This window comes from Melanostigma gelatinosum, assembly GCF_949748355.1.
Source record: "Melanostigma gelatinosum genome assembly, chromosome: 6".
NCBI classification, from domain to species: Eukaryota; Metazoa; Chordata; class Actinopteri; order Perciformes; family Zoarcidae; genus Melanostigma; species Melanostigma gelatinosum.
The window spans coordinates 1,917,065-1,944,039 of NC_136639.1; the positions used below are offsets into that span (position 1 = coordinate 1,917,065).

At 45.5% G+C, this 26,975-nt stretch overlaps 3 protein-coding genes across 3 annotated transcripts in view; 1 reads left to right on the top strand and 2 right to left on the bottom strand.

Moving 5' to 3' along the window:
* The window catches only part of LOC306778975 (uncharacterized protein), a 42,933-nt gene that overhangs the window by 2,907 nt on the left and 13,051 nt on the right, over positions 1–26,975 (bottom strand). The window contains exons 12-19 of the mRNA XM_079270714.1: positions 25,530–25,729; positions 22,649–22,737; positions 22,395–22,473; positions 22,011–22,239; positions 20,053–21,856; positions 19,784–19,957; positions 19,460–19,633; positions 101–274 (exon numbers count right to left, since the gene is read on the bottom strand). Of these exons, the coding sequence (XP_079126840.1) occupies positions 101–274; positions 19,460–19,633; positions 19,784–19,957; positions 20,053–21,856; positions 22,011–22,239; positions 22,395–22,473; positions 22,649–22,737; positions 25,530–25,729 (2,923 nt within the window). The remainder of the gene's footprint in view (positions 1–100; positions 275–19,459; positions 19,634–19,783; positions 19,958–20,052; positions 21,857–22,010; positions 22,240–22,394; positions 22,474–22,648; positions 22,738–25,529; positions 25,730–26,975) is intronic.
* On the bottom strand, positions 4,386–6,682 carry LOC306778681 (uncharacterized protein). Its single transcript, XM_079270298.1, has 4 exons — positions 6,567–6,682; positions 4,949–5,030; positions 4,721–4,873; positions 4,386–4,516 (listed from the first exon to the last, which is right to left on the bottom strand). Exons 2-4 carry the CDS (start codon positions 5,014–5,016, stop codon positions 4,399–4,401), a joined length of 339 nt encoding a protein of 112 aa, XP_079126424.1. The 5' UTR covers positions 5,017–5,030; positions 6,567–6,682; the 3' UTR covers positions 4,386–4,398.
* Positions 9,750–12,208, top strand: LOC306778941 (uncharacterized protein; the record flags this gene model as incomplete). Its single annotated transcript, XM_079270685.1, has 6 exons — positions 9,750–9,835; positions 10,416–10,507; positions 10,597–10,874; positions 10,996–11,255; positions 11,342–11,590; positions 11,689–12,208. 6 exons carry the CDS (start codon positions 9,750–9,752, stop codon positions 12,206–12,208), a joined length of 1,485 nt encoding a protein of 494 aa, XP_079126811.1.

The window sequence follows — 26,975 nt, forward strand, 5'->3', positions numbered from 1 at the left end:
AGGGCTGGAAGGTTTATGTTTATGACTGTCATCACCAATCTGTTTGTGTGTAAACTTTAAACTCAGTACTGAGTCCAAGAAAAGTAATTCACAGGATCACCTGAGAGTCTCCAGTGTACAATGTGGACTCTTTAGTCCTCCAGACAGCATCTTCACTCCTGAATCCTGCAGGTCGTTGTTACTCAGGTCCATCTCTCTCAGACTAGAGGACTGGGAGCTGAGAACTGAGGACAGAGCTTCACAGCTTCTCTCTGAGAGGTTACAGCCACTCAGTCTGAAGAGACAATGATGAAGAAGAAATAAACAATAAGTAGAAAAGATAGCAGCGTATTTAAGTTATGATCTATGAATCTAACTCTCTGTACTTACAGAGCTTTGTTGGAGGCTTTGACCACTGGCAGCAGCCTCAGAAGAGCCTCCTCTGAAGCAGAGTATTTCTTCAGGTCAAACACGTCCAGATCTTCTTCTGATGACAGTAAGATGAAGACCAGAGCTGACCACTGAGCAGGAGACAGTTCATCTGTGGAGAGACGTCCTGAACTCAGGGACTGTTGGATCTCCTTCACGAGAGAACCATCATTCAGTTCATTCAGACAGTGGAACAGATTGATGCTTTTCTCTGGAGACACATCCTCACTGATCTTCTTCTTGATGTACTGGACTGTTTCCTGATTGGTCTGTGAGCTACTTCCTGTCTGTGTCAGCAGACCTCGTAGGAGACTCTGATTGGTCTCCAGAGAAAGACCCAGAAGGAAGCGGAGGAACAAGTCCAGGTGTCCATTTGGACTCTGTAAGGCCTTGTCCACAGCACTCTGGTAGAGACGTGTTGGTTCAGGTTTGCCTCTAGAGACTTTAGACCTCCGGGAGGTTGTTGGTTCTTCTGACAGCAGATTGACTCCAGAGTTGATGAAGGTCAGATGGACATGAAGAGCAGCCAGAAACTCCTGAACACTCAGATGGACGAAGCAGAAGACCTTGTCCTGGTACAGTCCTCTCTCCTCTCTAAAGACCTGTGTGAACACTCCTGAGTACACTGAGGCTGCTCTGGTGTCGATGCCACACTCTGTCAGGTCGGATTCATAGAAGATCAGGTTGCCTTTCTGCAGCTGATCAAAAGCCAGTTTCCCCAGAGACTCAGTCATCTTCCTGCTCTCTGGACTCCAGTGTGGATCTGTCTCAGCTCCTCCATCATACTTGACCATCTTCAGTTTGGACTGAACCACCAGGAAGTGGATGTACATCTCAGTCAGGGTCTTGGGCAGCTCTCCTCCCTCTCTGGTCTTCAACACCTCCTCCAGAACTGTAGCAGTGATCCAGCAGAAGACTGGGATGTGGCACATGATGTGGAGGCTTCGTGAGGTCTTGATGTGGGAGATGATCCTGCTGGCCTGCTCCTTATCTCTGAATCTCTTCCTGAAGTACTCCTCCTTCTGTGGGTCAGTGAACCCTCTGACCTCTGTCACCATGCCAACACACTCAGGAGGGATCTGATTGGCTGCTGCAGGTCGTGTGGTGATCCAGAGGCGAGCAGAAGGAAGCAGTTTCCCCCTGAAGAGGTTTGTCAGCAGCACATCCACTGAGGTGGACTCTGTAACATCAGTCAGGACCTCATTGTTGGTGAAGTCCAGAGGAAGTCGACACTCATCCAGACCGTCAAAGATGAACAGAACCAGGAACTCTTCAAACCTGCAGATTCCTGCTGCTTTGGTTTCACTGAAGAAGTGATGAACAAGTTGCACCAAGCTGAACTGTTTCTCTTTCAGCACATTCAGCTCTCTGAAGGTGAATGGAAATGTGAACAGTATGTCCTGGTGGTCTTTGTCTTCAGCCCAGTCCAGAGTGAACTTCTGTGTTAAGACTGTTTTCCCAATGCCAGCCACTCCCTTTGTCATCACTGTTCTGATTGGTTCCTCTCCTCCAGGTGAGGCTTTAAAGAGGTCTTCTTGTCTGATGGTTGTTTCTGGTCTGTGTGGTTTCCTGGATGCTGTTTCAATCTGTCTGACCTCATGTTCATCATTGACCCCTGCAGTCCCTCCCTCTGTGATGTAGAGCTCTGTGTACATCTCATTCAGAAGGGTTGGGTTTCCTGCTTTAGCGATCCCCTCAAACACACTCTGGAACTTCTTCTTCAGGTTAGATTTGAGTTCACGCTGACAAACTGCAGCAGGAACTCCTGAATGACTTCCTGAATAAAAACAAAGAACATCAATGAATAAATTATTACACAAATATGTCAACATATCTGAATATATGTTGGTCCATCTCTTGAGACGTTAGTAAACGTCACATTTATCCAGCATGTTGAATCTTTAGAGAAATCCTCTTACTGCTCTGCAGACAGTCAGCCAGCTCCTCCTGCTTCATTCTCCTCAGGAAGTTCATTGTGATCTTCACAAACGCCTCTCTGCTGCTCCTCCTCTGCTCTTCATCCTCACCGTCCAGCACCTCCTCATCCTCCCTCTGACTCTCTAAGCATTCTGGGTAATCTGAACTCAGTCCCTTCTGGATCTTCTTCAGCTCGTTCTTCACAAAAGTGACGATGTTCTCCTCCAGCAGCTGGAACAGAACATTCTATGAATGACACAAACTAAAAGCATGGAAGCAAACATCAGATCCATGTTGGACAGACTGACGATCCACTGGTCTACAGAGTGCAGCATGGAGATGATTGTGAACACAAGAGATGTAACAGTAGTTGTACATGTACAGACCATGAATATGGAGTCCAGGTGTGTTTGATGCTGCTGGGCAGACGGACCTCTGGGAACCTCTGAGCTCTCCTGGTCCTCTCTGTGGAGGAATCATGAAGAATCAGCTCACGTTGTGTTTGTACCATTAACACAAATACAACAATCAGTTAAAGATGTTGTGTCCTGTTAAGATTGATCATAATGAAAACAGATGCTGAACAGATTGTTATCTCTGCTTTTATTGGACAGTAAGAGTTATTTCATTGGCAGCATGGTCGTGTCAAAAACTATATCGTAGGTCAAATTCATACCGGTTTACTTTATATACCTTCTATACCTTCCACCTCTAGATACAACTACAACTAGAAACAACTAGAATCACATGTGATGTGATACTTTTTCATATTTGGTGTGGTTTCTACTCTACCATTGTGTTGTTGGTCAGATGTACCAAGACTTAATACTGTTGATCTGCCACATCACTGAAACAAAGGGTCTGTGTTTGGTTTTGTCCACAGCACCATTGGGGAGACTTCCTCCTCCGAGTCTTTCTAGTCTCCAGACCTCTGCAACTAGAGTTAGGATTATATCCAGAATGCTACTTCCTGTCTGATGTAAAACCTACAACAAGTCGTCACAGATATTGTGTCATGTCATGATCATAATGAGAAATGAGATCATAATGACAGATCAAAGACAATAACTGATAGTAGGGCTGCAACTAACGATTATCAATAATCGATTCATCTTGCAATCATTTTTTCGATTAATTGATGAATCGGATATTAATGGGTGAATAAAAGGCGGGTGAATAAAAACGTGTCTTTAGTCTTGCAAACTATACCAGCCCTGCTTTACTACTGTTATTAACGAGCTAACGCTAACTTGTCATGCTTGTCAAGCTGGATAACGAGTAAACAGCAGCACCAGAAGAGCTGCTGGAAGGACGTTAGGTTCCTCACTTCAAAACGGAACTAAAGTAGGATTCTGTAGTGACTAACCTTGCTGTTGAACTCCCTTCCTCCTCATCAAGGACTCCAACATGTTTACGTTTTAGGTGCTGAATCATCACGTGGTGCTCCCGTGCCATGCCATGTCGCTTTTGCATATCGGCATCATTATGTAGTTATTTCGGAGTCCCTTTTTGTCGGTTTATTGCCGTTAAATCACAGCCAAATCAGTTTATTTTGTGTTCCTACAGCTGTAGTAAACAGCAACGTGTGGCTTGCTAGACAGTGAATACATCTCGATGAAATCCACGGAGCTCCTCTGGACAATGTTATGAACCAGACATGACGGCGTTTAGTTTCCCGGGATATCTCTGACTTTCAGAACGCCTACTAAGCAGAAATAGAGGTTCTTTTTTCCATGGTTAATGGCGGACAGTTGAACGGCTTTCAGGGCGATAAGCCACGCCCCCTCTCCGGCGCGTCCAGTGCGAATGAACACAAATAGTCCCCGCGAGACCGGCGGCGCGAATGGCTCAACTCAACTTTGTTTTTTATACTAAAACATCTCCGCGACTTATTGAGTGGCATAATAATCGCGCGACACAACGAATCGATAATGAAACTCGTTGCCAACTCTTTTAATGATCGATTTTTATCGATTTTATCGATTCGTTGTTGCAGCCGACTGATAGACGACTGATAGACGACCAAAGTTGTATCTGTAACAGCTAGTCATCTGTTTCATCTGTTTTAAGAACTTACTCTGGGTCATAAGAACGGCGTCCATCTTTGAAGTTAATCCCACGACCAAAAGACTGATCACACTTCATGGACACACAGCTGGGTTCAGGAGACTTTCCACGCTGCTGCTGTGGACTGATAGAAACACTGACATTACATCATCATCATCATTCAGTCATGAAGATCAGCTCACATTGTGTCCGTCCACACAGAGACCAACACAAGGTAAAGGTCCATGAAGTGATATGTGGATGTGGATCAGATGAGTCCCTGTAGTGGTAAAGGTGTACTAGTCCTGCTGATCCCTCTGAGAATCAACAGCTCAGTCTTTCAGCTCACCTTTGATCAACAGAGTGGCGTCCATCTTTGAAGTCAATCAGATGACCAAAAGACTGATCACTCTTCATGGACACACAGCTGGGTTCAGGTCCAGGTTCAGGTTGAGGTCCAGGTCCAGGTTCAGGTCCAGGGCAGTGTGGTCCCTGATGGGTCCTGGTCACATGTGTAGAAACAGAGTCAGTGAATGAAAGACTTTGAGTCATGGACAGGTAGAGATGGTCATCTCACCTCTGAGCTTTGGTGTGGCTGGTTTTAGAGGGAGGGACTCCCTCCTCTCCGTCCTCACACTGATTCATAGCAGAGTCCACACCTTCACACAAACACAACAACATTATTTCTCTTCATCATGACAAACACACACAGCTCATTCACCTCAACACTAAAGACACTCATGGGACAGTTTCCATGCTGTTGTCCCTCTGAGCTGCAGAGTCCTCTCTAAGAGATGACGTTCACAACGCTCTTTAGTCTGTTGGCTTGTTGGAAGACCAGAGGAAGACTCTTCATCTGGCTTTTTATTGGCCTCTTTGGGGATGACGTCACTTTTCACTTCTATTTGACTGACTTTGAAAAGCTCTTCAACGTTTGAAATGTTCTTCTGTTTCCACTTCCATTCTCTCTGCTGCTCAGCTCCTCTTTCACTCAGAAAAGTCTGAAGAGAAAAGTTAAATTGAAAACGTGTCTCAGACACTTGAGTTAAGAAAAGGTCGACTACAACCTGCTGATTAATGTGCACACTTTGAAAAATAAATCTTTATAAAATGTTAAAAAGTCTGTCAGCAGATGTTCTCATTAAAATACAGAACAATAAAATATATTCTACTGCAATAAAATACAATTAAATACAGATATTAGCTGTAAATACTCTGTAACATTACAACAAAACTCTAGTACAAGTACATTTAGTTATTATTAGAAAACATGTGAAAGGTTTTAGAGAATACTGAATATTTAATTTAACTATTTTATAGAATTATTCATTTTATCTCCAACATCTGTTAAAGTTCAGATTTCTGTAATAAATCAAACTTCACTTTTCCTTCTTTTAAACCCTGTTAACGTGTCAAAATACGTCATTTTAAACGCTCGTCCTATAAGTTTACAGTGTTTCACAAGTTAAATATTGTTCATCAACCTCCAACAAATGGAGCTGAGCTGTTCCTCCTCATGATCTCCCTTCAGAGTCCAGAAGTCAGTCAGACACAGCAGAGTCACATGACATGTAGCTGTCCTCATAGAGAACACTGTGGGCACTGTGGGAACATGTGGAAGCTTTCACTTGACGGATTGTTCACTTCACCGTTTGATCAGTTAGTAAAAGGTCGACGACAACCTGGTGATCAACGAGAGAAAAAGTGAACACTGAAGGAAACAAACACATTCAAACACGATCAAACACGATCAAACACGATCAAACACAATCAAACACGATCAAACATGGAGTAAATGTGTTGAGAAGCAGAAGAAGAAATGAAGATGAAGCTTTGTGGCCTTAAAGGACTGAAAGCAGCAGGTGAGACAAACAGAGTCTCTCAGGTGTGTTTCAGTGCAGCAACAAAGGCCCAGGTGAGCTCTCTGGTCACTGCTGGGTCCTAGTGCTCCACACAGTAACAGTCCTGACAGACCCCAGATCAGCCTGAACTCCTCTTCTTCATCACAGCATCATCATTCAAAGCAACACTTCATCTGGACTTCAACATCCAAACTAACAGCAGCTTCTCTCTTCCTGCTCACACAGGCGGCCATCTTGTTTCCCAGCTGACGTTTGTGTTTGAAAGCAGCTTTAAACAATCACACGTTCACAACAATCAATGACGTCATTCCAACCAATCGCAGCTCCACTTACTGAACTTTCAGCATGAACTTCATCCGTGTGCAGCTCTCTTCTGTCCTCAGCAGGTCTGTGTAGAGAAGGAGCTTCGTGCTTCACGTCAACTTCAACTTCCATCAGACGAAGTGAAGTGACGCAGCTTGTTGTGCTTCAGCAGAGAGAGGGTGCGTCCTCACGTCACCATCTCAGTATGCAGTCTGACTGGTTGGACTGAGTCTCAGGCTGAGCTGCGTTCACAGGATCAAATGTCACTGTGAACACAAACAACAGACTGGATTGTGTTGTTTAGACCAGATAGTAGGACCACTAGTGGTGCAACATGGACAGGTGCTGCTCTGAACCCTGTTGAAGTGTCCACTCCCAAAGGGCACACTGGGTGTTTTCTCTATGAGTGGATGAGAGAGTAAAGGTGATGATCTGTCCACATCAGAACAGACACTGCTGCCCTGTGCAGGGCCGGGGATCTGACCACCTCCTGTCTGTTGAGGTTCACCTCCACAGTGGTGTTGTCCCACCTCAACAGGACGGGCTTCCCCCTCAGCTGTGGAGTGAAATGGTTCAGCAGCTTCTGCACAGCAACAAGCTGCAGCAGGTTGATGTGACGGGAGGAGTCCGGCCACGTGCCTCCTACTCCCACTCGTCCGTGAAAACCTGGAGGTGATGGAGGACTCACACCAGTCTTACACTCCAACCACAATACAACAAAACATCAACAAGGATTTAAGTTAAAGCTCATCAAAGGCCACATTAAAGGACAGGTCTTCAGTTTATTTTGAAAACTTCAAAGGGAGTTTTCTGCTCTAAGATCCAAGGGGAGAGAGTTCCACAGTTTAGGGCCATAACAACAGAAAGAACCTCACTAGAACTATTGTGGGAGTTCAGGACCTTCTGAAAGAACGGCAGTGGAAGATCTCAGAGTTCTTGTTGGGACGTAAAATGAAAGGCAGTCTCTGTTAAATGAAGGTGTTTGATCATGTGAGTCTTTGTAGATAAGTACAAGGACTTTGAAATCGACTGTCAGAGACACAGGGGAGCAGTGTAGTGATGCGAGCAGAGAGACCTACCGATCCCTCAAGTCCACTCATTCAAATGTCACGATCAACAGCATCAAATGCAGCGCTCAGGTCTAATGACAAGAGGACAGACACATTGTGTGAATCAGAAGAAACTCTCACGTCATTTACCACCTTAAATAAAGCGGTTCAGTGCTTTGGTTGGTCCGATAGCCAGACTGGAGTTTATCTAATATATCATAAGTATTCAGACCATCATGTAGCTGCTCAAATACAATCTCCTGATGAAGTGTACTCTGAGGAGGATGTGAGATCGGCCTGTAGTTATCAAGGTCACTGATGTCCCGACCTGATGTCAGTGCATCCTATAAACAGCTCATCATCACCAACATGTCCACCGGTCATCAGAACCAACGTTGGGCTTTAACACTGCAGTCAGTAGAGACACGGAGTACAAATGACTCAAAGCATGAAAGGCATGTTTATGCAACATGACATGTTCATGTCATTCACACGTCATCTGATGAGAACAGGCTTCTGAAGCAGAGGCTTCATCAAAGCTGCAGAGACACGTTGATTCTTCTTCTTGTGTTGTGAGAGCGGCTCAGGAAGCTGGAAGCTTTCATTGAAATAACTGGAACACACCAAAGTGTCAGAGTGCTGCTCTCACTGCTTTCATCGTGTTGGACGCTGATGGACAGTTATGGTATTTTATTTTCATTTCTACAGTATTTTATTTATTTTAATTTGTTGTATCAAATTAATCTTTATTGGTCCATAGAACACAGGTTCATAACAAACAGGTTCCAACCCAAAAATGTGAAGAAATAATCACACTCATCCCAAATACAGAAACTTCTATTCTGACAGATATTTGCCACAAATTGTGTTTCAGAGATAGATGTCAGATTAACTTTTACAGAGAAGGAGACTCTTTCCTGTATGATATGAATTCTTCTTCACACCATCATACCGGTAGCGAAACAACTGTCTTCCACAGGAAGCTAAATGTATTGTTCACACCTGGAAGTGCTGTGGGCGGAGCTAGTTCTCTAATATGTATTGAGAGGGAACTCTAGTCATGGTCATAACTTCATACCACAACTATTAACAATCCACAACTAACGCTCTTTAACAGAGACCAACACCACAGCACACAACAGTCTGTGACACATAAACAATTTGTAACACTAATAATTGTACATTTACAAAATTTCCCCACCGAACTGCATGCTGGGTACAGCTCACTCGCAAGCCTGCTAGCACAACAGTCTGCGAACAGCTGGGAGAGGCTCCGTCCTCCAGTAACGTTACATTAAAGAACAGAACAGAGCGATGCAGGAGGAAGGAAACAGGAAGAGACGGAAGACACGCCACACAAACAGCTGTTCACCGCTCGTCACCATCCTGCAGACCAGTGATTCTCAACTGGTGGTTCGTCGCGGACCCGTTTTCAGTGGGTCGCGGGGCTTTGCTTTATGCAGCGGAGTTATTCACGCTCCTTTCCAACATTTACGGCACTTGTTCAGCGGTGCAGGAAAAACACCGACCAATGCGTTGTAAATCACGTCACGTGATGCAGTTTAACCAATAAAAGAAGGGTATTCTGATACGTTTCCTGACGCCAGTGAGATACACCCACACCGTGACACAGGGGGGAGAGACAAGGAAAGACTTTACACAGCAGAGCTCTCATACTGTTAGATAAAAAAAAGTGAATTATCTGTATGATCCTTTCAAAGAAGCAAACTGCTATAAACACCACAGTCTTTCACTGAACACCTCAGATCTGTTCTGAGAATTGACACAACCAAACTGACACCAAACATTGATGCAGTGACAAAAAAAGGTGCCCAACAACACTGTTCCCACTGAAATTAAATGTAAGTTTTCTTTACTTTTTAGGTCATGAATTGTACTTGTAATTTATATCAGTTCACACAAACACTCTCCATTCATCTGCTACTGGCCCGGCCCGTCTGTCACATTTTAAAACTCAGCCGAGCCAAAAGGTTTGCTCAGCCCTGATCAAGACTCACTACAATCTTCAGGAGTCTCATTCTCCTCTGTGCCAAATGTCTCAATGCGTCTCAAAGTCCAGGAGCCAATCAGGCCATACATGCTTTTGCCATCCAATCAGATGGCTGCGTTTGTCTCAAATGTCTCAAAGCCGACATCCAATCAGATGGCTGCGTTCTGTCTAATCCTAAATCTGGAGCCGCCATGTTGGATCCTCGCTACGTTGAGACGTAAACAAAACAGATATTACCAGTAAGTGCAATACTTTCAATTTTATTCAATTGTATTGATATAGCGCTTGCTAATTTGTGTTAGATATGAATGTACAACACAGTAGAACTCATATAAACGTCGGACATCGCTCACGCTTAGTTTACTGCCCTTATCTGAGTGATGGATGCTCACTAGACTGTAACATTACAGTCTGAGCTTTATAGTTCCTACGATGTGAAACTTCAATATTAATACCTGAAGTTATAGCGTTAAACTCTTTGTCTGTGCTTTGTGTTAACCAGCTAACGTTGGTGCTGTTTGAACCGCTTTATCAGCTGTTGGCTGGACTCTAACGTCGCTAACACACCGCTGTATGCTGCTGTATGGACGTCAGCTAGCTAGACCACAGCGTTACACTCGTATTTACAGTTTAATCGTCACAGTGTGAAATACAGTTTTACTGCTGCTGCTGTTCCTTTTCAAGTAACAAGTCCCCGAATAACAATGCGCAGAGTGTTAGTGAACAGATATAAAGCAGTAATGCGTTCACGTGAACAAACATAAAACACGTATAAACACGTCTACGTGAGGGACAGTTGGGACCTCTGTACTCCTACAGTGGCCACCTCAAGCACGTCCTTAACCAGAAGAGCCAAAGAGTGCTTGGTCTTCAGGTGGTTAAGGACTTCACCAAGCCTGCTGAGTACACAGGTATGTGATGTGAAAACACTTTATTTCAACATCATAACTCAGAGTAAAAAGAGCAATTACTAAATGCACATGCGTTTGCTGTATGACAGGGGAGCTCATCGGGGTAGAGTACCTGTACCAGCAGACAGGCAGAGTGCTTGAGGACGTCAGCTTGGACCCTGACACTCCGGACGAGGCTGACGCTGCCATCGAGTCGCTCGAGGAGGATGATGAGGCTATCGTGGAAGATGTGGACCCCACCATCTTCGAGGCCGATACCCCATCCACCAGCACAGCAGCAGCCCGGTCAGGTGATCCAGCTGACGCATCGTCTGAGCCATCCGGTCCAGCCGCCCCTGACCAGGATGCCCCTCCTGAGGCCCCTGAGGTAAGTTCGCTACCGATACTGATGACGATGATGATAACAGTGACGATAGAATATTTCACAGCGCATCGCTCTGTGCTTACTGACTCGTTTCTCCTCCTCTTCCTTTCTTGTTTCTTCTCAGGAGAATATACAGGGTCCTGATGACCAGCCTGGGTATCAGCACGTCCTGAAGCTGGCCCAGGCCCTGGTGGAAGGAAGGAACCTTCAGGGGCTTACTGACAGTAGGGTAGACAGACTCATCCTGCTCTGGAATCGCTTGCCAGAGCAGGACAAACAGCGAGTTGTCTACCCTCCCAGATACCGGGAGAGGCAACCTAAGGGGCGGTTCAAGGCAGCGAAGGGGAAGAACACCTCCTGTCCTGGCAAGGAGAGTCTCCAACGGTACGATTTTTTTCAAATATGAATGTATCCTCTTGTAAATATCTGCTGTATATCAACCCACACTTTGCTCTCCATGACTGTTTCAGCTGCCTTCTCGGACCGAACTCCAGCCCTGCAAACTGGCCCAGCGCCAGTCGCCTGGTCGAGGCCGTTTGCAGCCGGCTCTGCCAGCTCCACCCAGTGGCTACGCGGGTCCGTGGGTTGACGAGGACTCGGTGGTCCCTCATCCTCACGGACTACGTGGCCATCAGAGAGGGAGTGCTGGCCAGCCTGAGGCTGATGGCTCAGACAGAGATCCAGCTATTTGAGCTGAATCAGAGGACCCTGACCCAGTGGTAAGTGTTCAACATGAAGCTTTAAAGTTTTGATGGGTTGTAATCTGAGATTTATCATTTGATGAAGAGCCTAAGAACAATCTGCGTTTGTCTCCCAGGTTCTCTTGGCGGCAGAAGGAAAGAGGGAGGGATGTGCTGCTGCAGGGAACTGGCGTCGTCCCTGTAGCAGCTATTGCCATCCTCCCTCTCCCTCCAGCTAAAGGGCTGTCCTCTGTTCAGGTGGGACAAGGACAGCCCTTCCCCTTCAATGTCCCCGATGAGCAGCCCGGCCCGTCCTCCATTGGCCTTCCCCCTCCTCCTCCTCCACCCGCAACGCTCCCGGGTGTCTTCCCCGCTCCTGTCCCTGCCGGTCACCCTCCTCTTCCTGGACCACCCATGCCCAGGTCCACGGCATATAGGAAGAGGAAGGCGGCCGAGGCTGCTGCAGCAGGGCAGGAGCCGCTGCCCAAACCCCGCCGGCCGACGACACAGTACACATGCACAAAGTGTGGCCAGCCGAAAACACTGGCTACAGGACACACTCGCTCTTTTGGTGTCGCGTACTGTGCGTCTGTCGGCAACAAAACTGTGGAGGAGTGGAAGGAGGACATGTACAAGAAACACAAGGGGGGGCCATGAGGGAGACTGTTCTGTTCTGTTTTTCTTTATTTATTCCTCCCTCCATCATTTTGAATTTGTAAATAAAAGTATGTAATCTGCACTTTGTTTGTTTGGAAGCTTTATTATTTCTGATTGTAAAACTGGTTTAACAACCAGCCAGCTTTACACATTAGGATAGAAATATGAGACACATACACACGCATATATATTATATATGTTTACGCAATGTGCTGCTGATACACTTAGGGGTCGAAGTGGTCAAATAATGAACAATAAACAAACAATTAGAAACTGTGTTAACAGACATGTTTGAATGAGCAGAATGATCCCAAGAACACAAGATGTCATTAGAACTTTTTAATATATGAGCAGCTTGTTCAATGCTGTCTGTTGAGGACAGACAAGGAAGACAAGGACAGATGTTATGACATTACACAGCTACTTTATTACTAGTCGACCTACTAAGCACTGTTCCAACTATTTATTATTAATAATCTATCTACTTATAAGAACACAAGATGTCATTAGAACTTTTTAATATATGAGCAGCTTGTTCAATGCTGTGTCTGTTGAGGAGAGACAAGACAAGGACAGATGTTATGACATTGCACTGTTACAACTATTTATTATTAATAATCTACTTATTGCTGACCATGGCAACTATTTCGTAACTTTTTAACACTTTGCCGTTGGCAGGGATCGAACCGCAAACCTTCTGCATCCCACCAGATGCGCAGATGCCAGCAGATGCGCAGGGGGGGCCCGCGTGCCCTCCCTTTCTCCACAGAGAAGAATGGGCAACATCCTACAATCAGAACTCAGAACAATGTTCTCAGCTTTGGTCACTAGAGGGCAGCAGAGGTCTTTCCTCACTAAATCATTCAGAAGATCTCAACAAACTTGGCCCCGTTAGATTCACACATTGTGACATCTGTCACTACATATTCTCCATCAGCTGTGAAATCAGTCAGAGTGAACACAACTAACTATTAATAATATAAGAGGAGCTTCTTCTTACAATATGGTGGATTATGAGACAATCAGCCCATAAAATACCTCACCAGCTCTCCTTCATAAGAGGAAGACACACTTTACAGTTGTTTAGCCTCTTTTTGTTCTTTTATCTCTTTGTAGTCGTTCTGTGTATCTTTGTAAACGGTTTGAGTCTCTTTGTACTCGGTTTGAGTCTCTTTGTAGTTGTTTTGATATCTTTATAGCTGTTTTGATCTCTTTGTAGTCGGTTTGAGTCTCTTTGTAGTTGTTTTGAGTCTCTTTGTAGTTGTTTTGAGTCTCTTTGTAGTTGTTTTGATGTCTTTGGTGTTGTTTTGAGTCTCTTTGTAGTTGTTTTGAGTCTCTTTGTAGTTGTTTTGAGTCTCTTTGTAGTTGTTTTGATGTCTTTGGTGTTGTTTTGAGTCTCTTTGTAGTTGTTTTGAGTCTCTTTGTACTTGTTTGGATCTCTTTGTAGCTGTTTTGATCTCTTTGTAGTCGTTTTGAGTCTCTTTGTACTCGGTTTGAGTCTCTTTGTAGTTGTTTTGATCTCTTTGTAGCTGTTTTGATCTCTTTGTAGCTGTTTTGAGTCTCTTTGTACGCAGTTTGAGTCTCTTTGTAGTTGTTTTGAGTCTCTTTGTAGTTGTTTTGATGTCTTTGGTGTTGTTTTGAGTCTCTTTGTAGTTGTTTTGAGTCTCTTTATAGTTGTTTGGATCTCTTTGTAGTTGTCTTGTGTAACTTTCACTGGTTCAGGCAGACTTGAATCAAAAAGCCTGACAATGAGACAGTTGAAGGAAAGTTCAGTTTACTCATCAGGTCGGGCGAGATCAAAACCAGGAGATCAGTCACTCAGGATACCAAATGTGAAAAGTTTCAGGTAAAAAATCCAAAGTCCAAGAAGCAGACAAGCAGGGTCAGAACAGGCAGATCAGATAACACGGACTAGGAAACACTGGAGAGTTTGACAGAAACATACAAGTCAACCTGACAAGGACCGAGTGAAAGTAGACTCGTAACAATACTGAGGCACTGATGAGAGGATGAGCTGCAGGTGAGGAGACGGTCGGGGAAGACCAGAGGTCTCATTGATGAACCAGAGTGTAGGATCCACACTCAATGTTTGTTTACGTTGAAATGAGGAAATGCACATAAAAAACATTCAGATCCATAAAACCTCGTGTAGTCCTGTTCGTGAGCTACTTCCTGTTTTAAATCAAGCTGTAAATGTGAGCAGCTGGTTCAGCCTCACATCCCTCCCTCTACACGCCCACATTCAACCATCAATGGTGAAAGCAAAGCACCTCGTGAATGTTGATGTGTAGAGATGAGCTGCTGATCAACGAGTCTTCACAGTGGATCACGGACCAAGAGGAAGACCAAGAAAAGGAGTTTTAAATGAAGCTTCTTGTGGGTGAGGTGATCCCTGAACACTGGTTCCCTCCTTTCTTCTACTCATGTCGTCCTGACACTTCCAGAGCTTCCATCGTGCAGCACCACACATAACGAGTGTCACTGTAGTATCTACATGTTCACAGGAATCACACTGATGCTTCCACAATGATGGAGACAACCAGTGGATCCACCACCCTGGATATCATTGATGGCAGGTGATGAAGATGAAGGTGGGGTGACTGGAGTGTGTGACAGTCACAGTGGTGACTCCAGTGAGCTCTGATAGTTCATCAGAGAGCTTTATTTAGTCTGTGTACAGTAAGCTGTATCTGTCACGATGTAACAAACCATCAATGGATTCATCAAGTTGTTTTTATTGCAGAAATTTCACTCACAAAACCTACATGAAAACCAAGATCGTATTTGATGATTTATGCAGAGTATATATGAATGAGGAAAACACAGGAACATGAAAACTAGGAAAACTGCTGGAGTGTAGACACAGAGGACTATGATGAACAGAGACGGAGGAACACAGAGTCTGAAACCACTGCAGAGGTGAAGGTGATGAGACATGTGGAGTCAATCAGGGGCGGGGCAGAAAAACAGTCAAACAAACACAGGACACAAGAGGCAGGGAACTTCAAAATAAAACAGGAAACAAACAAAACCAAGATCATGACAGTACCGAATCCCAGACATTCCAACAGTCAAACAAGACCCGGGGGTGGATGGTGGGGTTCTAGAGGACGGCTGAATGGGACAAAATAGTCAGAGAGCTGGAGAATGGGGGGGGGGGGGGGGGGGTGAGCAACCGAGCAGAACCGTTTCAGAGCATTGGCAGGACGATGACCAGGCGGACAGAGCTGCTCCTGAGGGGTCAAGCTGGAGGACGACCTGGAGGGCGGAGCTCTGGTAGCTGGAGCTCTCGCCAAGGGGTCTCTGCGGCCTGGAGGTCTGTTGAAACAGGAGGTTGCTGCGGCCCAGCGGGAACAGGAACAGGGGGTCGCTGAGGTCCATTCAGGAGTCGGCCGGACCTCTGAAAGGAAACCTGAAGCTGGAGTCGGGGCTGTGCAGTCAGGGGCTGGGACAGGCTGAGAAGCAGACTGGAGACTAGCGGACTGGTGGCTAGCTGGTAACAGGCTAATCGAGTGGGAACCATCAGGCTTGAGGCTAGCTGACTCAGAGAAAAAACAGGAACACGAGGAAAACTGCTGGACCGTAGACACAGAGGACTATGATGACCAGGCACAGGGACGGGAACACAGAGTCTGAAACCACTGCGGAGGTGAAGGTGATTAGACACATGTGGAGTCAATCAGGGGCGGGGCAGAAAAACAGTGTCGGAAAACAAAGGCAGGAAGTGAAGTGATCTGAAACGAGAGGAGAGGTAAGTAACACAAAATAAAACATTCTGGAGCCCCACAGGGAACTGTTCCGTCTCCCTTCCTGTTCACCTTGTACACCACTGACTTCCAGGACAACTCTGGGTCATGCATCTGCAGAAGTTCTCTGATGACTCTGCAGTGGTCGGTGTGTAAGGGACGGACGGGAGGAGGAGTACAGGGCAGTAGTGGAGGACTTTGTGGAGTGGGCCGGTAGAAATCACCTGCGTCTGAACGTGACCAAGACCAGAGAGATGGTGGTCGACTTCAGGAGGAAGACGACGGCTCCACAACCGCTGAGAGTTCTGGGAGAGGATGTGGACATGGTGGAGGAGGACAAGTACCTGGTGTCTCCATCGACAGCAGACTGAACTGGAAGAGGTGGTGGAGAGGACACTGAAGAAACTATTGTCCATGTTGGATAACCAGGACCACCCTCTCCACCACCTCCTGCAGGGACAGACTGATCCAGATACAGGAGAACATTCTGCTATAAGACTCTACAGTAAATCACCTCTGAACAGATCAATCACACAACTATAACTCTGTTACTCTTTTGTTTGTTTGTTGTTGGTGAAATCTTTGCACTACTGTTTAGTTAGTTAATTTAACATTATTCTATTTCATGGTATATATTGTGCATTTGATATTTAATACTTTATATTTACCTGTATCATAATTGCTGATGTAGTACATAAATGTCCCCTTGATGGATTATTAAAGTATCTATCATATCAATCATTGAGTGCTGTCAGCCTCTCAGGAGAAGAACTCTCTGACCTCATGGAGACTACGCAGACTCCCTCAGAGACCAGCAACACTGCACTTTGGTTGGAATGTACAAAATACAAACCAGTTTTATTTGGTTTGTACGATAAAAACATTAAAGGTTACACAAACAGATGATGTGAAAAGTAAAGAAAATAAAAGATAAAATGTCAAAAAGCTCAAAGGTTCAGATCAGCAATAAGCCTCGTCACACATCACACATGAACACATGAATGAAGATCAGTGAAACATGATCATCATGAAATGAACACATGATCAGTAAGAATACAAACCAAAGAATGAAAAGTTACATCGTGACACATTCTGCATTATAATATATCTTCATTGAATCAACAGCTGAGCTGGTTCTTGATCAGTAGTTTGGTTCAAACTTCTTTTGTCTCTTTTGATTTGTTTCTATGAGTTTCATCAAACTAGCACACAGTCAGTGATGAATGAAGTCAAAGTGAACAATACCACGTGAAGAACCAAGCTGCATTCAGCTGATCCTTCATGTGAGACAGTGTTCTGGTGGATTTGGACGTTTCTGCTTTGACGTGATGTTTATGTGCTTTATTATCTAGAATCGTCCAAAACTTTGATTTCTTTTGATCTCAACGTCACTTCTCAGAGTTTGTTCATTTGTTACACGATGATCAAAGAAGATGAATTTAGTTTGTTCAAATCAAAACAACTCTTCACAACTTGTGCTTCTTGTTCCACAGATGCTGCATTTGATCCAGAAAGACTCTTGTTTGACATTCGGAGGTTTTTCTGAACGCAAACAAATGTTTCGAGACAACAAAGTTCAGTTTTCTACACAAAGTCAAAGATGTTTCACAGCTTCTCTCAGACAACACATCATTCCAGGTCATTACATGGACCTCGCTCAGCTCTTTCACACATCCATCTGCAACACCACAAGTCCCAGAGAGCTCTCAACCCCCCAGAGTCCAGACCAGCTCAGGTACCCCTCACCTGCTCCAACTGCATCTACAACCACTGAGAGATCAGGTTGGTACCAACTCACACCAGCTGTGTGTGATCCTGTACACACTGAACCATCTGGTCAGCAGAGAGAAGGTTCCTCTGCAGGAGGAGACTCTCCCTCCTCCAGAGAACACAGAGTCACTGAGGAACCAGAATTGAACCAGAACCCAAAGCCAGGATAAAGAGGTTCAGTGAATGTGGTGTTGAAGGTGTGGAGGTGGATCAGTGTGTCAGAGGAGACTCTGTAGAAGGACAGAGAGCCAGCAGGACAGTCCACATACACTGCTACTCTACCAGAGGAGGAGGAGGAGGAGGAGGAGGAGGTGATGTATGTTATCATCTTATTGTGATAGACAGAGTAACGACCATAATCACACCACAGACTCCAGGACTGATCATTCCTTCCAAACACACAGTCATCACTGCCCCCTTTCCTCCTGATTCCTCTGTAACTCACTGATATATAAACTCTTCTTCTCCACTCGACCTCCCAGTAACAGCGACCAGTCAGACCAGTTCTACACAGCAGCTGAGGACAGAAGTCAAACCTGTCTGGATGATCAGGATATGACTGAACCTCCATCACATGTGTCACCTTCCTGTTGTTGTCAGACAGTTTGAGGTTTCTGTTCATTGTGTTTGTGTCGAGTGTGAGTTCACAGGAATCTGATGGAGAGAACAAGACACAACACAGCTGCAGTTATTAATCGATCATGTGTTTGATGATGACATCAGAGATGTGAATGAGTGATGTCACAGTTTGAAGATGCTTTGTTTCCATGAATCAAACTCAAAGCACACTTACACTTCCTCAGACCTGGTCTGGACCATCGGACTCCAGCAGGCTCCACCCTGAAAGGAGGAGGGGGGTCAGAGCAGCACGGAGACATGGACATTACATCGCTCTCACACACAGAGCTTTGTTATTCATCTTCACATGAGCACTTATTGTTCATCAGCTCATACTCTGTGACTTCACTGGAGCTTCTTCTGATTGCAGAAAATATTACAGTTCAAGTCCGTCTGCAGCCACAGAGCACTGCCTGTGTCCCCCTAGAACTCTGGTCCAGTCCTCAATAAACCTCTTTGGGCTCTGACACACCACGTCCACAACCAGCTGCTGGTTCTTCACTGAGCGTCTGTGGCCGACTGTCACCTGTACTTTCAACAAGTCGACTCTTCTCAGCCAGGGAACTGGCTCTCAGTGCAAAACAAACCAAACCAGGTAAAGCTGAACTCCTTCAGAACAGCAAAACATTCCTGTTGTGATGATTCATCGAGACGCTTTAAACAGATTGTTTCTGTCTGTTTGTCTTTTCACAATAATGTCTGGACTAAAGGGCAACACACACGAGCATCAGAACATCAACTGTTGTTTGATATGAGCCCACAAACCTGCAGCGTGACGACGTTGACTCATGTCAACCCACCATGATGCCGTCAGCGTGTCAGGATGCACCACTGTCCTCTTTACTAACGTTCAACCAAGACACCGCTCCAGAACAACAACAGTTTCATCACCTTCCCTCCCTGTTGGGCTCATCCTGGCTACTGTTCCCTGATACTTCTGTCTGTGTTGATGGTCTGATGTGGGACACAAACAGTCTGATGAGTCTCTGGTAGTTTGAGGGCAGCTTGGTGTATCAGGGTCATATTAACCAGGCTGACAGTGTGACAGAGAACAAGTCTCCAGCTCGACCTCCTCCATCAGACTGAGTGTCTGTGGCTGCAGCAGGCCTCTTCATACCTGAGAGTTTCCAGTCTCCAGTGAGGATCCTTCTGTCCATCAGACAGCATCTTCACTCCTGAGTCTCCTGGATGATTGTAGCTCAGGTCCAGCTCTCTCAGATGGGAGGGGTTGGAGCTCAGAGCTGAGACCAGAGAAGCACAGCCTTCCTCTGTGATCAGACAGCCTGACAGGCTGCAAACACACAAAACAACACACATGTCACATGATCTGAGGGAACTGTGAGGGCTGGAAGGTTTATGTTTATGACTGTCATCACCAATCTGTTTGTGTGTGAACTTTAAACTTAGTACTGAGTCCAAGAAAAGTAATTCACAGGATCACCTGAGAGTCTCCAGTGTACAATGTGGACTCTTTAGTCCTCCAGACAGCATCTTCACTCCTGAATCCTGCAGGTCGTTGTTACTCAGGTCCATCTCTCTCAGACTAGAGGACTGGGAGCTGAGAACTGAGGACAGAGCTTCACAGCTTCTCTCTGAGAGGTTACAGCCACTCAGTCTGAAGAGACAATGATGAAGAAGAAATAAACAATAAGTAGAAAAGATAGCAGCGTATTTAAGTTATGATCTATGAATCTAACTCTCTGTACTTACAGAGCTTTGTTGGAGGCTTTGACCACTGGCAGCAGCCTCAGAAGAGCCTCCTCTGAAGCAGAGTATTTCTTCAGGTCAAACACGTCCAGATCTTCTTCTGATGACAGTAAGATGAAGACCAGAGCTGACCACTGAGCAGGAGACAGTTCGTCTGTGGAGAGACGTCCTGAACTCAGGGACTGTTGGATCTCCTTTACGAGAGAACCATCATTCAGTTCATTCAGACAGTGGAACAGATTGATGCTTTTCTCTGGAGACACATCCTCACTGATCTTCTTCTTGATGTACTGGACTGTTCCCTGATTGGTCTGTGAGCTACTTCCTGTCTGTGTCAGCAGACCTTGTAGGAGACTCTGATTGGTCTCCAGAGAAAGACCCAGAAGGAAGCGGAGGAACAAGTCCAGGTGTCCATTTGGACTCTGTAAGGCCTTGTCCACAGCACTCTGGTAGAGACGTGTTGGTTCAGGTTTGCCTCTAGAGACTTTAGACCTCCGGGAGGTTGTTGGTTCTTCTGACAGCAGATTGACTCCAGAGTTGATGAAGGTCAGATGGACATGAAGAGCAGCCAGAAACTCCTGAACACTCAGATGGACGAAGCAGAAGACCTTGTCCTGGTACAGTCCTCTCTCCTCTCTAAAGACCTGTGTGAACACTCCTGAGTACACTGAGGCTGCTCTGATGTCGATGCCACACTCTGTCAGGTCGGATTCATAGAAGATCAGGTTCCCTTTCTGCAGCTGATCAAAAGCCAGTTTCCCCAGAGACTCAGTCATCTTCCTGCTCTCTGGACTCCAGTGTGGATCTGTCGCAGCTCCTCCATCATACTTGACCTTCTTCAGTTTGGACTGAACCACCAGGAAGTGGATGTACATCTCAGTCAGGGTATTGGGCAGCTCTCCTCCCTCTCTGGTCTTCAACACCTCCTCCAGAACTGTAGCAGTGATCCAGCAGAAGACTGGGATGTGGCACATGATGTGGAGGCTTCGTGAGGTCTTGATGTGGGAGATGATCCCTCTGGCCTGCCTCTTATCTCTGAATCTCTTCCTGAAGTACTCCTCCTTCTGTGGGTCAGTGAACCCTCTGACCTCTGTCACCATGCCAACACACTCAGGAGGGATCTGATTGGCTGCTGCAGGTCGTGTGGTGATCCAGAGGCGAGCAGAGGGAAGCAGTTTCCCCCTGAAGAGGTTTGTCAGCAGCACATCCACTGAGGTGGACTCTGTAACATCAGTCAGGACCTCATTGTTGGTGAAGTCCAGAGGAAGTCGACACTCATCCAGACCGTCAAAGATGAACAGAACCAGGAACTCTTCAAACCTGCAGATTCCTGCTTCTTTGGTTTCACTGAAGAAGTGATGAACAAGTTCCACCAAGCTGAACTGTTTCTCTTTCAGCACATTCAGCTCTCTGAAGGTGAATGGAAATGTGAACAGTATGTCCTGGTGGTCTTTGTCTTCAGCCCAGTCCAGAGTGAACTTCTGTGTTAAGACTGTTTTCCCAATGCCAGCCACTCCCTTTGTCATCACTGTTCTGATTGGTTCCTCTCCTCCAGGTGAGGCTTTAAAGAGGTCTTCTTGTCTGATGGTTGTTTCTGGTCTGTGTGGTTTCCTGGATGCTGTTTCAATCTGTCTGACCTCATGTTGATCATTGACCCCTGCAGTCCCTCCCTCTGTGATGTAGAGCTCTGTGTACATCTCATTCAGAAGGGTTGGGTTTCCTGCTTTAGCAATCCCCTCAAACACACTCTGGAACTTCTTCTTCAGGTTAGATTTGAGTTCACGCTGACAAACTGCAGCAGGAATTCCTGAATGACTTCCTGAATAAAAACAAAGAACATCAATGAATAAATTATTACACAAATATGTCAACATATCTGAATATATGTTGGTCCATCTCTTGAGACGTTAGTAAACATCACATTTATCCAGCATGTTGAATCTTTAGAGAAATCCTCTTACTGCTCTGCAGACAGTCAGCCAGCTCCTCCTGCTTCATTCTCCTCAGGAAGTTCATTGTGATCTTCACAAATGCCTCTCTGCTGCTCCTCCTCTGCTCTTCATCCTCACCGTCCAGCACCTCCTCATCCTCCCTCTGACTCTCTAAGCATTCTGGGTAATCTGAACTCAGTCCCTTCTGGATCTTCTTCAGCTCGTTCTTCACAAAAGTGACGATGTTCTCCTCCAGCAGCTGGAACAGAATATTCTATGAATGACACAAACTAAAAGCATGGAAGCAAACATCAGATCCATGTTGGACAGACTGACGATCCACTGGTCTACAGAGTGCAGCATGGAGATGATTGTGAACACAAGAGATGTAACAGTAGTTGTACATGTACAGACCATGAATATGGAGTCCAGGTGTGTTTGATGCTGCTGGGCAGACGGACCTCTGGGAACCTCTGAGCTCTCCTGGTCCTCTCTGTGGAGGAATCATGAAGATCAGCTCACATTGTGTCCGTCCACACAGAGACCAACACAAGGTAAAGGTCCATGAAGTGAAATGTGGATGTGGATCAGATGAGTCCCTGTAGTGGTAAAGGTTTACTAGTCCTGCTGATCCCTCTGAGAATCAACAGCTCAGTCTTTCAGCTCACCTTTGATCAACAGAGTGGCGTCCATCTTTGAAGCTAATAGGAGGATCCATAGACCCGTCACTCTTCATGGACACACAGCTGGGTTCAGGTTCAGGTCCAGGTCCAGGTTCAGGTCCAGGACAGTGTGGTCCCTGATGGGTCCTGGTCACATGTGTAGAAACAGAGTCAGTGAATGAAAGACTTTGAGTCATGGACAGGTAGAGATGGTCATCTCACCTCTGAGCTTTGGTGTGGCTGGTTTTAGAGGGAGGGACTCCCTCCTCTCCGTCCTCACACTGATTCATAGCAGAGTCCACACCTTCACACAAACACAACAACATTATTTCTCTTCATCATGACAAACACACACAGCTCATTCACCTCAACACTAAAGACACTCATGGGACAGTTTCCATGCTGTTGTCCCTCTGAGCTGCAGAGTCCTCTCTAAGAGATGACGTTCACAACGCTCTTTAGTCTGTTGGCTTGTTGGAAGACCAGAGGAAGACTCTTCATCTGGCTTTTTATTGGCCTCTTTGGGGATGACGTCACTTTTCACTTCTATTTGAGTGACTTTGAAAAGCTCTTCAACGTTTGAAATGTTCCTCTGTTTCCACGTCTACTGCATCCAGTCAGAGCAGGAAGCAGCTACAAACAGGAAGAAACGTAAGCTGTGAACGTGCTTCAGTGTTTGTAACATAACAGGCTGTCAAAGTAAAAGCAGCTCTCCAAACTCTCGGTCTCCTGGAGGTCTGACAGTAATCTAGTAGAACATGTCGGCAGAGGAGACGAGTGAGGAGTCCAGAGAAAAGGACCGGCAGTGAATCCAGAGGCTGAGAGAGGAAAGTGGGCTCAACTGGCTGTTAGTTGAATCCTTCAATGAAACACTGTGAGCTCTCATCTGCAGATGTTTACTGATGTGTTGTCACAGTGTAGTGTGCATCCTTTATTGTGACATGTAACCTGTTCACAGTTCATAACTTTATGATCTTTTTTATCACTTTTCACTGTAAAGGTCTCAAGAGCAGATTGATCGGATCTGAAGTCAATCAGGTTAAATCTCTAGGAGTTAAAGTACGTTAATAATAATAACAATAATAAGAATGCAAAAACTATAATCATAACAATCATAACAATAATAATAAATATAACCACTGACTTCTGGTTTAATCTAAATTAAGTTTCATAGGTACCGTATGACGTCATCGTCCGCTCTAAAGCTACCGTACATCCCTCCAAGCGGTACTTCCGGTCCGGTCAAAGTAAAGCATCGCGTGTCTTTTAGTTTACGTTAAGGAACAGAAGAGTAACTTAAGATCCTCAAAGTCTCTTTAAGTCAGGACGAGTCAAGACTGGCGACACGTTCTTTTTGTATTTGTTTAACAGCAGACACTCTCTGTGTCCAAATGTCCTTCGGGACAATAAAGTCATCTCTAGTGTTGTTTTCATAAAAACACACAATTCAACTGAGAAGGAAATTAAAAAGAAATGTATTGATTAAAAGAAATCTTTTTATTATAATGTTTACTGAAGGATAATATGTTCTTAGAGCTCGTGTTAGACGTTAAACAACTCATAATTCATCTCTAATTTCTATTTTATATTCATGTGGAAACATCTCCTTCAAACTACTGGATTTCTTCAAGTTCATCACCAAATTTTACAGATGACACCTGAACACATCATGATAACGTTATAATGTACCTTCAGCCAGTACTCCTGTTCACTGAGCAGAGCCTGAAGGCATCATGATGTAACTGAAGTGAACCTTCTGTTGGTTAGCCGTTAGCGGTGCTGCTAACGTTACTAGCTCTCCTCTTATTGGTTAGCCGTTAGCGGTGCTGCTAACGTTACTAGCTCTCCTCTGATTGGTTAGCTGTTAGCGGTGCTGCTAACGTTACTAGCTCTCCTCCTATTGGTTAGCTGTTAGCGGTGCTGCTAACGTTACTAGCTCTCCTCTGATTGGTTGTTTACAATGAAACGTGATCACAGATCAGAGACTAGAAACTATAAAGGTCTTGATCACATGTTTCTCACTCAGTGATGACACGAGGCTCTGATCGGTGTCTGATGTGTTTTCAACAACTGAAACTAATCTGACTTTACACTCATTGAACAAACTAATAGATATAGCATGGTATAGTAGCTTGTACTCTGAGTAGCAGCAGTAATAGAGTTGACGGTGGTACAAAGTTAATGTTTTATCAACACTGGTAAAACTTGTACTCGTGTCGTTTTTATAGCCGTTGTAATATTTATCAAAGGATGATCTAACTTCCTCGTTCACCTTTAGTCTGATCTTCAAGCACTACCACCTACAACCCTAAATCAGACGGTATGGTGGAGCGTCATAACCGGACTCTGATTGATCAGCTGGCGAAGATGCTGCTCTCGCATGGAGGTGAATGGGATGATTATGTGAAGCAGGTGGCGTTTGCCTACAACACATCCAGACATGCCAGCACTCATTTTACCCCTTTCTCCCTCATGCACGGACGCGAGGCACGTGTTCCAGCTGATGTTCTGATTTCTAACAGAGTCGAGATATCTCAGGGCTCTGGAGTCCTGCCGGAGTATGTGCCGTCCCTGGTGGGGAGGCTGGAAAAAGCCTTCAGTGCAGCAAGGCTTCATGCTACAGAAGCTCATGAGAGACAGAAACTGTATCATGATGAGGATGTTTGCCATCGTCCTTATGGAGAGGGCGCGTTAGTGTGGCTTAACAACCCGACTGAGAGTCGCACCAAACTGGCGCCTCACTGGAAGGGCCCCTACAGGGTCGAGCAGGCGCTGGCTTCAGGCGGTGAGGCGGCCCTGACATACAGGATTGTAAACCCACTTGACCGGCTGGACCGGGCCCAGGTGGTTCACCATGATAGACTGAAACGGTACACTCTGCCCCTACCATCACTGGCTGTCGGTGACACATCACCCTCCCTCCCGGCCTCTCCTGAAGTGGGGGCTTCTCGGCCTCCCTGGAGGGGGGAGCAGCGTGTGCTAGGACGGTTGGACACTGGCCTTGGGGCGGAGCCCGACCCTGTACGGTCCCGCGGGGGTCGTGTGGTGCGTCCCCCATCGCACCTCCAAGAATATGTTCTGTTTTGACTGTTGGTGGGTTGCCACCCGGGATATTAATCCGTGTGTATAATTAGCCGTTATAGTTGTTCTGAATCATACGGTGTCATGTTTCGTTGTTCACCTTGCTATTTAGAGTGTCATTTATAGTTTGATTTACTCCTGTTAACTGTGGTCATTTGTTGTTTTCTCTCGTTGATTTGATATTTTTGTGTAATTTTATGTGTTTGCTGGTCACGAAACTGGGACGTATGTAACAGACTGTCTCATGTTTGTCGTTCTGATGTTGACTATATGTCCCTTGAGGGTTGCCGTAGCGAAGGGGCAACTCCCGCCTCTGGCCGAAGGGGAAAAACAATAATAAAGACAGTAGCCGTGGGCTGAACCTGTCTGGTCTTCCGACTCCAGTTCTTACTGTACGATAAGTGCCCTTATACACAAACTCAAAACGCTCGGTCACACTAGCGCTCCTCTGATTGGTTAGCCGGTAGCGGTGCTGCTAACGTTACTAGCTCGCCTCCTGTTGGTTAGCCGTTAGCAGTGCTGCTAACGTTACTTGCTCGCCTCCTGTTGGTTAGCTGGTAGCGGTGCTGCTAACGTTACTAGCTCGCCTCCTGTTGGTTAGCCGTTAGCAGTGCTGCTAACGTTACTAGCTCGCCTCCTGTTGGTTAGCCGTTAGCAGTGCTGCTAACGTTACTTGCTCGCCTCCTGTTGGTTAGCCGTTAGCAGTGCTGCTAACGTTACTAGCTCTCCTCCTGTTAGGAGTCCTGTTACGTATGTAAATATTAAAAACCTGAAGTTACAATATGAATATAAATATGTAAACAAGATGTATTGTTGTCAAATATACACAAGGCCTTTAAAGACCAGTGACAAATTCTATATTTCACTTTTCAGTTCAATAGAATTAAACACTCTCAGTATCAGCATCAATGATATCCACTGTAGAAAACTTCACAGCGCTTTAAAGCAGATCGTTGAGAGTTCACCATCGTGATGAAACACTTCCAACAGTAACCTCCGTGTCACTACTCACCTGAGGTGTGTGTGCTCGTTCTGCTGGTGGAATAGATTGTGTTCAGCTCAGGTCAGCTGGTGACTTTGGTAACAAACAGTGGTTGTGTTCCAGCTGATCACCTGGACAGTCAGCAAACACCTGAGGAGTAATAATCAGTCTTTACTCATCAGTCTGACGATGTGGACTTCTTTACAAGGACACACGTTTGGTTGTTTTAATTGATATTCCAGTTGTTTCTACTCACCAGGTGAGATCCTC

Bases quoted from the DNA above. Each gene is read 5' to 3' on its own strand.
- LOC306778681 (XM_079270298.1), bottom strand. From the start codon at position 5,016: ATGAATCAGTGTGAGGACGGAGAGGAGGGAGTCCCTCCCTCTAAAACC. The intron at 4,874-4,948 runs GTGAGATGACCA...ACATGTGACCAG, and splicing joins AGCCACACCAAAGCTCAGAG to GACCCATCAGGGACCACACT. The intron at 4,517-4,720 runs GTGAGCTGAAAG...TGTTTCTATCAG, and splicing joins CGCCACTCTGTTGATCAAAG to TCCACAGCAGCAGCGTGGAA.